The sequence below is a fragment of the Ctenopharyngodon idella genome, chromosome 13, assembly GCF_019924925.1.
Source record: "Ctenopharyngodon idella isolate HZGC_01 chromosome 13, HZGC01, whole genome shotgun sequence".
NCBI classification, from domain to species: Eukaryota; Metazoa; Chordata; class Actinopteri; order Cypriniformes; family Xenocyprididae; genus Ctenopharyngodon; species Ctenopharyngodon idella.
The window spans coordinates 7,387,631-7,401,144 of record NC_067232.1 but is presented as its reverse complement, the minus strand read 5'-3'; the positions used below and the strand labels follow the sequence as shown (position 1 = coordinate 7,401,144).

The 13,514-nt window shown below is 37.8% G+C and overlaps 1 protein-coding gene across 2 annotated transcripts in view; it reads right to left on the bottom strand.

The window, feature by feature from the left end:
* Nucleotides 1-1,450: 1,450 nt before the first annotated feature.
* Nucleotides 1,451-13,514, bottom strand: part of LOC127525115 (pro-neuregulin-3, membrane-bound isoform) — a 321,866-nt gene continuing 309,802 nt past the window's right edge. For both annotated transcript variants that reach the window (XM_051917400.1, XM_051917401.1), the window contains 2 exons: nt 11,780-11,959; nt 1,451-5,749 (listed from right to left, as the gene is read on the bottom strand). In XM_051917400.1, coding sequence (XP_051773360.1) covers nt 5,191-5,749; nt 11,780-11,959 — 739 coding nt within the window. In that variant the 3' untranslated portion in view covers nt 1,451-5,190. The remainder of the gene's footprint in view (nt 5,750-11,779; nt 11,960-13,514) is intronic.

Below are 13,514 nucleotides of genomic sequence, written 5' to 3'. Positions count from 1 at the left end.
AAAAATAGGTAAAACAACGATGTTGGATGATTTTGAAGATGGAGGAGAAAATTTGTTTTTCGGCCTACCACGGTACTTCCGCTTACGTCACGCGTGACCTTTCCAACGTGATTACGTCATGTGTGCAGCATCGCAGAGCAGTGCAAGAAGAGCATTTGTGGTTATTATTTTTTTTTTTTTAGAAAATGACAGATCATTTCGCTAGACAAGACCCTTATTCCTCGGCTGGGATCATGTAGAGCCCTTTGAAGCTGCACTGAAACTCCAATTTGGACCTTCAACCCGTTGTACCCTGGTGAAGTCCACTATATGGAGTAAAGTCCTGGAATGTTTTCCTCAAAAACCTTAATGTCTTTTCGAACGAAGAAAGAAAGACATAAACATGTTGAATGACATGGGGGTGAGTAAATTATCAGGAAATTTTAATTCTGAAGTGAACCAATCCTTTAATGCTGACTAAAATTAAAGGACACATTGATTTGCATTCTGATTAGTCTCAGATTATTGACAACCCTTCTGACACATATTACAAAATCGAACAACATATCGAACAGAATATTACAAAATATAACAAGTTAAAGAAAAATGGCAGTTCCAGTCTGTTTGGCTGGCTGCTATGCAACTTCTGGGAGTGACAAGTGCATGTTTTTATTATTCTGCCAGGAAATAAATTCTGAAACACAAGGTTATACTCACATCAACCTTTATGTTTTCTTCAGCTGCTACAGGATTTTCTTTGATAGTAGACACTGTTTGACCTTCATGGCAGTTGAATGTTTCGACTATAATCACTCTCTGCATCGATTGTACTTGACTCTCACAACTCCCTCAGACAGCAGCATGGCCCTCTCAGTACACCAAGGGTCTGGCATTCTCCAACATGACTGTTTCAAGGCTGCTGAAAATGAATCTTGCTCCTTCCACACCGCACAACCAGTGGAAGACATCTCACTGGACTGATTATCTGGCTGTGTGGACTGTAATAACTCTATCACTAACAAAACCTCTTTCCGTAGACTTATCATTAGTATCCATTGTCAGTGAGATGGAGAAACCAAAGCCCCCACCCCACCACCACCAAATTTAAGCTCACACAGCTACAGTTTTATATCTTCGGAGGCTCTACATTGTTCAGGATCTCTAAAAATAATGGCAAGTCAGACTCCTCAGTTTACACAATTTTAATTTATTCTTCAATCCTCTTGGATCATTCTCATACTACTGACATGACATTCCTTGGCTGGTGGCCTGAAGTCAAAAAAGTGTGTGTTCCTAGAGCACTGACATCTGAGACATGTTGTGACGGGATGTCCTTAGAGAGACAAGCCTCCCAAATGAACATTATTGCATCCTCTGTGCTGTGTGCACAATAATGGATGCAACCCAACATATATATATATATATTTTTTTTATATTTCACAGTGAAAAATTGTCTAACACATGACTTGCACATTTTTCATTGTTGCTTTTATTTTTTATTCTTATTCACTTTTAATGACAGTAGAGATGATAAATCCTGTTGTGTCTGTTTCGATCTTGCATCAGCCTTTATAATATTTCTTTAGATGTTATGAAATCTTAGATTTTATAAACATTCATCACACACACCCTTTTTTTTTTTTTTTTTTTAAGATTATGAGCTCATCCATAATGTGTGGACATGGCAGGATAGAACATTTTCGTTAATTGAAATAAAGCTGAAACAACAGAATATCATTTCACTATTGAAATATTAGATAAAAAAAAAAAAATTACAAAAGATAAATGTTGCCTTGAGCAACTAACTGAAATAAAATGTTGAAATACTAAAATTACTAAAAACTGAAATAAAAAATAAATTAAGGCTAAATAGAAAAAAAAATGACAAGAACATAAAATTACTAAAACTAAAATGAAAACTGTAAATAAATATACAAAGATAAAAGCTAATTCAAAATATTAATAAATATATTACCACTGTATAAACAATTCTGAAATAACTGGTTTATGTAGTCTGATGTTTTAGGATTTATATTATTAATAATTTATGATTTAGTAAAAAAAAGGCACTCATTCTAAAATTATTCAACACTGAAGATTCATCTTTATTGAAAAAATAAAAAAAAATGAACTAAATGAAAAGAAAAACTATTTCAGTTGGGAGGGCAATAATGCAGTTTCTCACATACAAGAATAAAACGAAATTTCTCGATTTTGAAATTGCACATTAAAGTACGTCAAGGGACTGTTATACAGAACCATGAAGTTTCGGTTGTGCTCGTGTTACACCTTCTACAGTTGCAGGTTGCACATACTGTCGAAACAATGTCTTGCAATAAACTGTCTTCAGTAATTAATTCATCAATCACATACCTTGCATTCTGGAATAATGACAGCATAAAGTACCATACATTGTAATTACTGTGCAAAAACATAATTTAATATACTTTAGCACTAGTGTACAAAATATGGTCCAGCTCAAATGAAACATTTCCCACATCATTTCAACTGAAAATGAACATTAATAGCTGCAACAGATGGAGGACGGTTTATATATCTGCTGCTATGACCTGGAAATCAACTAGTCTGCAGTTTTATAGATCACTTAGCGATGTGGCATCATCTTTGTTGCGTGTGAAGTTTCTGGTTACCTATGCCCATAAAAAGAGATGGATAAAGTGACATGCATACATAAAAAAAACAATCATAAATGTTCATACTAACAAATATGGAAGCTTGTTTCTGCCACAGAATAAAAAATGTATAATATAATATAACAATTATCTTAATGTATAAGATAATTGTGACTTTTTTTTATCACAATTCTGACTTTTTTCTCACAATTTAGAGTTCAGAATTGCAAGATACAGTATAAACTCGCAATTGCGAATTATAAAATCAGAATTGCAGGACATAAACTCGCAACTGCAAGAAAAAAAGTCAATTGTGAGACATAAACTTGCAACTTTCACAAGTTTATACAGTATTTTTGCAATTCTGACTTACTTTGACATATAAACACGCAATTGTGCATTACAAAGTCCAATTCTGAGGAAAAAAGAGACTTTATTTCTGAGAATTGCGAGTTTATATCTCGCAATTCTGACTTTATAACATACAATTGCGACTTTATATCACGCAGTTCTGAGGAAAAAAAATCTGAATTGCGAGATGTTAACTTGCAATTGTGATAAAAAAGTGAGAATTGTGAGCTAAAAAGTCACAATTACCTTTTTTATTTTTTATGTAGTGGCGGAAACAAGGTACTGTTTTAAACATACTATTTTAATTGGTTACAAAAAAAGAAAAAGTGACCTCTTGGAAACTTCTGAATTTCATCTGAGCAGCAACTCGTATCTAACTGAAATCCTAGAACTGTCCTAAACCATTAATAGTTGCAACTTGACATTATAAAAGATGTAATAAAAATGTAATTTGTCTGATAAAGAATAGTATAGCTTTAAGATCTAAATCTATCCTGTCTTTAAATTATACAGTAGTAATATTACTTCTGATGCATGATTACATTTTGGCGTGTTTTGGCATGTATAGTGTTTGAAAGACAAGCCATCCACATTTCAATTCCCTGATGAGGTCAGTGCTTTTGCAAGGGAAAGGTTCTATAAGATCAAGTGAAAGTCTTATCTGCCTGCCCTTATACCTCCTTTCTGCCACAGGCTAACCTTTACTTTGCTTTCTTTTACCAGGAGATATGTTTAATTTAATCTTAGCCTTGAGTTATGTCTGGAATGGCAGGCACAATCTCTGATGAAGGACAAATGCAACATGCATAAAAAACAAAGGTCTTAAAACCAAACTACAGTTGGCGGTCTTAAATAAATGCTTGAGGAGGAACAACAACACATAAAAAAGTCAGTTCGAAATAATGCCGTCATTGAGCACAGTTCTATTAAGACTGATCTATAAAACTCAGCAGACCACTCGTGTTTTTATACCAGGATTTGGGTTGAAATCAGCAGATGCATGTCAATTATAATGTGTTTTTCTCTTTGTGGGGCTTCTCAGTAAGTCATTTCTGCAAAACAATACCATCAACATGCACAGTTGTGTGAATTGGGGGTCATAAAAAAAACGAAACAAAACAAAAAAAGATTGGAAACAAAGAAACAGCTTCACCAAAGATTCATTGTTAATTTTTCTTGCTTACCACATTTGGTTGTTAATTCACAGAAATATTATGTCCCAATCCAAAGGTAGCATACAGACTCATAGTGACCGCTGCTCCCACACACCTTCCCAGAAAGCAGCAGATAATTCCATAAGAAAAGAAAAAAACACCAAAGCTCCTTGTGTTGGCCGAGAACGCCCCCCCACCCCCATCCCCTATCCCGTGCAGGAATATCCTCGGTCCATCCAGAGAGGCGACGACGGTCTGTTTGTGCATCTCAGGTGGTGTGCTGTAGGATGTGCTCTGTTCCATTAGTTTATCCTTACTCGTATCCAAATCAAAATGAAGGAGTGAACGCACCGAGGCACAAAAAACAAAATGCAGATTGCTCCACAAAAGGACAGACACACCAAATTCTTCCAATCGATGTCTTGGAGGCAGTGCTTAACTATCAGTTACCTCATGCCTGGATACGATTAGCATTTAGAAGTTTAGTCCAATTGTAATCCATATTCCACTGTTTTCAAAGGCAGATGGAGCCATATTCCTTGGCAGGGTAAAGGACAGTGACTGGGACGGTGATAGTAAACACAGCTGCTGCAGGTGCAAAACACAAGATTGTGTGTCGGACAAGCTGGAAATGAGTGAAACGACTGGAAAAACTCCTTTTTGATTTTTTTAAATATTTTTTTTTTCTAAACCACCAGGCATCAAGTCTTTAAGAATGTGGAGCTGATACATTACAAAAGTAAGTTTCTCATTCCCATATTCCTTTTTTGTACTTGGTCACCAGTTTGAATTCATATATTTATATCCATTTATATATATTTATGTATATTTTATACAGTTAAAAACACCATGGAGATGACAGACTATTTGGTTTCTTTTTCTAAGTAGAAGTTTCTCCTTAAATAAATGCATATAAATAAATTATCTTTTCACATGTTCGAGACTGCCACTCTCCCACGCTTCTACCCACAGCAGGTCCTCAGAAATTCAACGGTAGGTTTCAGTGGTATTTTGGCAGAGCGTTCCGAAGCCCCAAGACACACGGGGCGTTTGTGGTTAGTCCTGTCAACTCCTCATTGGCCAGGCTTTGTGGCATCTTTGTGTGTGTCTCTCGGGCTCACTAAGTGAGTCTCCGTGGGCCCAAAAGAGGCCACTCCCCCTTGTCCACCCCCATTTGCTAAAAGGATACACACAGTCTCTTTGGCCCCCTGAGGGACGAAGCTACTGATGTCCTCCTGTTTCCTCTGGGCATGTGCTAGCGCTCTGAGCTGTTCCTGAGCCTCGTCAAGTAGTGAGGCCACTTCCTCTCGTCTACCAGCTGCTCGGTTGGAGACCGTTACGTTGGATTGTTGATTGGCATCTGCTTTGCTTTCCAGAGGGCTAGAACGGCTGCTTCCATCAGTAGGGGTGGTTTGCATACACGAGACCTCATCCTGGTAGGAGTGGACGGAGGGGATGATTGGGATAGAGCAGGGTCGGTAGGGAGCAGGAGGACTCTGGCTAGGGCCGCCTGACCTGAGGCTCCTAGCGCACCTGTGGTCTAAGTGGCTACTCCAAGATTTTGAGGATTGTGAGGCTTGCATATTGTAAAAGGAATCCTGATGTAGGTCATTACCTGGGCCAGAGATGTTCCTGCAAAGAAAGAGGAAAAGATGATTAAGAAAAAGACAGGAATGTATATAGAAAATGATTAGAGTGTTTCTTGGGAATGTTTGTTTGAATCATAAGAATGGATACATATTCTAAAAGCCAAATAAAGCTGAAGTGTGTAATTTCTGCGCCTGTAGCATCAACAAACACAATGTCAAAAATATAATGACTGGTTCAAATAGGTTCATGAACACTGTTACTTCTTGCCAACAGCAAAGTTCTTTTCAAGGAAAGTCATATTTGAAACACCTCCAGGCAGCTATTTTAGCCATGCAAGACCAACTCTTATCTACTTGAAGGGGGAAATACTGAAATCTCAAAAACTGCTTGCCAATTTTACATTTAAATATTTCAAATCCAGCTAGAAAATGACCTGAACTGACCCATAAATGTTATTTCTTAGGCCATGTGTCCACCAAAGCGTTTTTTTCCAGCGGCTAGCGTACTTTTCCAATTGTTTTCAATGGGAGCGCCGCATTTTTTAAGCGTTTTTTTTTTTAGCATCTTTTTCACGCTCAAGCTCTAAGCGCTCGGCATTTTTTACCAGTCGCCTCGAGTTGAAGAATGTTCAACTTTGAGTAAAATGCTGCGCTCATCCTAGCCGTACAATCAAAGTGGAGGAGGGATGGGACAAATACAACACCGACCAACTGTCACAAAATTCTTGCTGTACAACAACATCAACAAGCAGAGAACGGATGAGAAATTAATCGCTGGTCTCCAAACATACATAGCAAGTGTCGACATTTTTAGTTAGACATTTTAGTCTGAAACAAATTATCTGCGAAATCAGTTACAAGTAACAGTGCCGCGGATATTCCGTATCATAGCAACAAAGCGTCTAAACTGAAAAGCACTCTCAAGCGCTCACAGATAGATGTTTTCAGCAGAGCGCCTAGTGTTTTCAGCTGGCTAAAAATGCTTTGGTGGACATGTGGCCTTACTGTCAAATAGCATAAAAACAAATTGTATTTTCAAAGTTGGTTCAGTCAATGTGCATGCGTATTGCGCGAGTTTTAGGACTCTGACAGAGCTTTTAACGGCAGCTGCAGTGGCGCAATGACTTTAAATTGGCTCTTTTATTTAGAAGGCGAGTTCTGTTCTGCAATATTGCATGGTGCATTTTCTACCATTCATATTAATACAAGTGAATCGTCTTGGTATATGTAGCCTTTGCCATTAGTCAATCAAACAATTATCCCTCCCCAAATGTGCACCATTGGTTGAGTCGCTGTTGCTGTTGTCTTGTCATTTTCTTTGCTGTACAGAGCTCATTGTGTACACTTTTAGACAAAATCAACAGCTACGAATATCTTACTTCTTATAGTTCTAATTTGCAGAGAACTATAATAAGTAATGTATATATAATGTATTTGAAAATGTGAAAAACATGAAATTGACCCTGTCATCACAGCAGACATTATTTGTAAATTAATGTCTGACATAATAAATGAATTAATGAGACTTATAAAACACAAGGCAGTTAAGTGTTGACGGAATAAAACAATTACTACGCATTCAGGTATCTCAATTTATTAGCCATTCAACATTGATTCTGTCTGGCTGGTAGCCCAGTGTCTTCTCTGACTCATAATCGTTTAGTTCAGCTGGGCTTTAGCTGGTTTCCTGATTCAGAACTGGCTGCTCCCCGTGGCAGTCGTTCTCAAGTTAATCTTCTGACGATTTGATTGCAAAATTCTTTTAAAAGGGATGAAAGCAGAAGTTCCATCCAACCAGACCTTTGGTAAACTAATCTCTCAATTTAGGAGCAATCAGTATTGTTCCCCTGATTCATTATCTTTGTGTAATAATTCATAATCCCTGACAAAGAATGGCTTTTCTCAAAGCATCAATATTTAACCAAGCACTGCTTTTTCTGATAATGACCGAGTCAGAGTTAAGCCTCAATCAAGGGGAGGCAAATTGTCTAATTCTATTTTCTATAAAACAGAAGATATGACAGAAATGTCAAGTATTCCAGCAGGCCATGGATCATGAAATATCAAGACTTGGAAATAGTTAAGGATGCATGGATTTAGCCTGTGTTTCTGAGATTTTGCTTGAGATTAGAGATCATGATTTGATTTAATGTGATCATTTACAGAAATCCTCAATGTCAACAGAGAAGAGAGCTCTTTTGAACAAGACGAACCTCCTTCTGCTATCTCCTGCTGAGCACGTCTCTCCAGTGACCCTCTCTCCATCTCTCCTCTAGTCGCATATATATCTAGACCTTTGACTATACGACAAAAGGTCTGGTTCACCCGGCATCTTATTCTGCCTATACAGAGAGGAAGAGCCTGTCTGACTAGAGCAATGTTTCTCAACTCCAGTCGTCAGGACCCAGTTCCCAGAAAAACAGCAGAAAATATGTATAGACTTGTGATTAAAATGTTTATGTACATCCAAAACTATAGTACAGACTATTTCACTATTTCACTGGCCTAACTCAGAAAACAAAGCAGAATACTTTCTACTAAGTGCCTCAAATGAAGCTTATTATATTTCAATGGTCTGATGCCATAAACCTGGCAAATTCTGCTTATTTCTCTCTTTAAAACAAGACAAACAAAGAAACCTCTGCCCTTTACCACAGTCAGCCAATCAGATTATAGCTTGCCAGATTGAAAAAGAGACTGTTGGTGGTCTGCTTATATAAATATAAGTGACATTCGCTCTATGTATCTCACGAATAGACAGATCATTTCCTGCTATTTTAATTGTTACAGTGTAAGCAAGGAGGAAACATCACTTTTGAGGGTTAGAAGGTAACATCAGAAGGAAGTGATTGTCACGCCGCTCTGCAAATTATGGTTTATAACCTTATTTCCTGCAATGCTGTTGTTCTCATCATATCACGTAACAATTTCAGATACCTGCATGAAATGAATTAGGCTGAAAAGAAAACAGCTCGATGGCTGTCACTGTAGTGAAATATATTCAAGGCATGTGTTGAGGTCCTGTATAATGAACAGCCCGGCCTCTTTGAAAGCCTATTACTGAAAGCACTTTAATGAGCAAACACTCGCTGTAAGAGAAACACGCAGCTGATGAGGTCAGGCATTAGAAACGGACTTTGTCCAGGAAACCAGCCACTGAGAAAATATGTGTCAGTAGGAGGCAGGCTGCAATCTGGGAAATCTCTGGATTGTTTTATACAAAACGGCAGGACTTAATATGAGTAAGCAATTATAAATGCTGTCTATATACTTGCTAACTTGCTAATCCAGACGACCCAGAGGGGGGTTGACAGGTACCTTTCTATCTAAAAATACTGGCAAGAATAACACTATGAGAAATCTGTTCCCTATGTAAGCCATTCTAGCGAGATAACAGCAAGCTTTCTGGGACGGAAGGAATGAGACGGCCAAGATTTTTTTCTGCTGTCATATGCAAAACAGTTCTATCTCGGTCTCTCTTCCTCCCTCCCTTTCTCTTTTTTTCCCTGTCACTCCTCTCCTGTCTCGCTCCCACTCTCTCCTTCTCTTTCCTGTCCCGTATCCCAGCCTGTCTCCATGGTAACAGAGCTCTCTCCGGCAGAGAAATATTCTTATGCAGGCTGGAAGGCGGGAAATAGGTCAGTGCTGAGACCCCGTTGGAGATTTTAAGGCGAGGTGGTGTCTTTCGCACTACAAAGCCTTCCTGTATAGCAAACGAAAACCTAACTGGGCCAGGATATCCTATAGTGTGTGCGAGTTGATGACTGGCCCATTCTAGCAATCTCATCCAGGACTGGCCATTCCATTGATATATCACTGGCTGTTTAATTGGCTATGACAGTGTGGTTTTTATTAGCTGTGCTGCTCCTAGAAAAGGCAGCACTCCCCAGTGCCCTCCTGTCTCAGTGAGTCATGCCTGCATACAGAACTTCAATAATAGAGCTCAGACAAACCCGCTTGTTGCTCTCGCAGTCGGCATGGAGACAAAGGCATACGCTCACCACTAAAAACTTGGGAGCAATTATAAAACAGGCTTTATGGCACATACACAAAGCCATTAAAGATACACTCTGGGTAAATGTATTTTACCATACAATAAAAAGTAAACCTTGCCAGTGACATACCACCAATCATGGGGCCTTTCTTGCCCGAGAGAGACGGGGCCCCACCCACAAGTGGTGACATCATGCATGAGAGTTTGTATTGGGGGTAAAATTAAAGGATTAGTTCACTTTCAAATGAAAATTAGCCCAAGCTTTACTCACCCTCAAGCCATCGTAAGTGTATATGACTTTCTTCTTTCTGATGAACACAATCTGAGATATTTTAATAAATATTCTGACGCATTCGAGCTTTATAATGGCAGTGAGCGGGATCAACGAGTATGAGCTGAAGAAAGTGCTTACGTTCTCATCCATCCATAATAAACATGTACTTCACATGGCTCCGGGTGGTTAATAAAGGCTTTCTGAAGCAAAGCGATGCGTTTGTGTAAAAAAACGTATATCCATATTTAACAAGATATGAAGTAAAATATCTAGCTTCCGCCAGACCGCTTTCCGTATTCAACGTGCGGAAAAAAAGTGTAAAACTCTTGCAGTTCAAAAAGCTTATGCTACGTCCTACGCCTTCCATATTCAACTTAAGGAAAAAGTGTAACTGATGCGACGCCAGTTTTTTGTACATTGAATATGGAAGGCGGTCTGGCGGAAGCTAGATATTTTACTTCATAACTTGTTAAATATGGATTTTTGTTTTTACACAAACTCATCGCTTTGCTTCAGAAGGCCTTTATTAATCTCTGGAGCTGTGTGGACTACGTTTATGATGGATGGATATGGATGGAAGCACTTTCTTCAGCTTCATACTCGTGACCCCTGTTCACTGCCATTATAAAGCTTGGATGCGTGAGGATATTTATTAAAATATCTCAGATTGTGTTCATCAGAAAGAAGAAAGTCATATACACCTAGGATGACTTGAGGGTGAGTAAAGCTTGGGCTAATTTTCATTTGAAAGTGAACTAACTCTTTAATGTCGCAGATTGAAACATACAGTGGTTATTTTGGGCAAATTAGCCCTAAACAAAAACAAAAGAACAAGCTTTTTTCATGAATCAGACTAAATAAACGAACGATAATAAAAAGAACGAGTTCATAAGTATCATTTGTTAATGAATCGTGTTAATTTTCATGACTGAATGTTAAAAAACACCTTATTTTTCATATATTTTACATAGTTGCAGCACCTCTCTTCCCAATCTGTCTGTAATGCTCTGTTTATGTAGTTCCGGTCACTACAAAGCCCCTCCTTCCGAAAAGAGCAATGTGCTCTGATTGGTCGGCTGGATCAGTATTGTATTTCATTAATCGCTTTGTGCGTTTTGGAAATGTCACAACCCTTACCATAACCGTGTTAGATCCAGGGTGGAAAAAACACTGTCTCTTAGACAAAACACACTCATCAAACTCATCCAGGCCTCGCCCCCTCTATTTTGTATATGCCTTGGGCGGGAATTATTTAAATGAGGGATACTGTGACTACAAACTCAAGACTACAATCAAGGCATTTCAAGAAACAACATTACACACTAAAGAAAGCTAAAAATGTAAAAAAAAAAAAAAAAAAAAAAAAAGCATAATCGGTTCCTTTTAGAGGAAAACAAACAAATAATTAAACAAATCTTTATATATTGAACCTGGATAAAACTTCTTGAATTCAGATCTAAGATGCAGTAGGAGGAACAGAAAAAATGACAAAGGTCTCTGCCTTGGGGTTTTGTGGTAGAAGCTGTTGTTTAAAACTATGGATTGTCTAATAAATTAGAGAATAGAGGGAAGCAGACAGAGGGGTCCTGGTAGAGGCAGAAGGTGTCACCTACCAGAACTGATGCATGGATGCCACCCAAAAAAAAAAATTTTTTCCTTCCATGCAATTTTCATTGCATTAATGCATCCCATCCCTCAGAGAATGATGGACTAGAGTTTAATCCATTGGGGCAGGACTATGCGCAAGCATTAAATAATTAGTATTAAGCTCATTGACCTGTAGCAAATTAATGTTGCTAACTAACCTTCTCACTGACTCCCTCTCTGAGCTGTCTACTTCCTGTAGATGTTGGTAGGCAGGACCAGAATCTCTTGATCCACCAATGGCATTCAGACATCCTCTGGTTATGGGTGGTGTTCTACGAGATGCAGGCCGAAGAGCAGAACGACTCCTCTGATCTGGACTATGAGAAAGGGAACTGCTCCTGTAAAATAAAACAAACATATCACTCATGGATTTCTTTATTTGTACTTTTGTGTTATTGCTGGAGTCAATTTGATCCCCAGTGAGAAATGGTTCAAATCTGACAAGTGCATGTTTATTCAGGGATAAATAATAATATCTTGATATGGGGCTTTGACTAGGCTAGAAGAACATATTAAAAGCATTAGAAGAGAATTAAACAACAACGACATTTATTTTAAAATGACGCATTTTATTTTAATTATTATTATTAGAAGGTATTGTTTTTGCCTTCATTTTACATTTAATTTTAAATTTGATAGGACAGTCGAAGAGAGGAAATGACTGGATAGGAGAGGCAAACCAACAAACAAACAGACAAGCAAAACCAGTCAAACAAAAAAAAAGTTATTAACAGAACAGAACAAATACATAAACAATTAATTAATTAAATACATAAATACAATAAAACTGATGTTTTAAAGATTTTACATCTGTCTTTGTTCTGTTGATTTTTTTCTTTGTGAGGAAATCCTAAAAATAGCACACGACTCGGTACAAAGCAAAGCAGCGACACTCAATCTTATTTCTTTCAGAGATTTTCTATCCCAGTGTATAGCGTTCTTGTGTTAGAAATGCTTTACACTCTCACTTTCTCTCTGTCTCCATCTGGTGTGCCGAATGTTTTACAAAGCAGGACATGTATTCATAAAGCTTGCTGAGAAAGACACTGGAAATAAACAACACTTGGAATTCAAGATTGGGTCTACACACCTGTAGACAATGTGTGTGCGTGTGGGCGCATATATATATATATATATATATATATATATATATGTATGTATGTATGTATGTGTGTGTGTGTGTGTGTGTGTTTTTGTGATTTATAAGGACACAAATTTGTATAATGACATGGGTATTACACTGGTATTACGACGTAAACATGAAATGTAAGGACATTTCATGAGTCCTCATATTTAAAATAGCTTTAAAAACATACTAAACAATGTTTTATTAAAAATGTAAAAATGCAGACAGTTTTCTGTGATGGGTAGGTTTAGGGGTAGGGGTAGTGTAGGGGGATAGAATATACAGTTTGTACAGTATAAAAACCATTACGCCTATGGAATGTCCTCACTAAGATAGCAAAACAAACCTATGTGTGTGTGTATGTGTGTGTGTGTGTATGAGAATAATTTACTAGATATATTTAATCTATCATTAAAAAACGGAGCACATTACCAATGAGTCACCTTGTTCCCAATTAGATATTTATGTGATACTGCTAGGCAAACTACAGGGAGATGTTGTACATACGTTTCCACTGAATGGGGCCGCATTAACATAGAGATTAATTGACCTATCAGACTGCTGGCAGTAAGGAGCACACATTTGACTTTTTGGTAAAAAATAGCCTGAAGAGTAATTCATGCTCGATTTTAGATGAGTCTCAAACAGAGAGATAATTCACTGCATATTTAAATTGTTCCGTACACAGAGTCAAGTGCAATCAGTTAGATTTTGATGATCATTTGAAGACATGAGCAGTTGGGGAAGGGTGGGATAGGGGCATATGT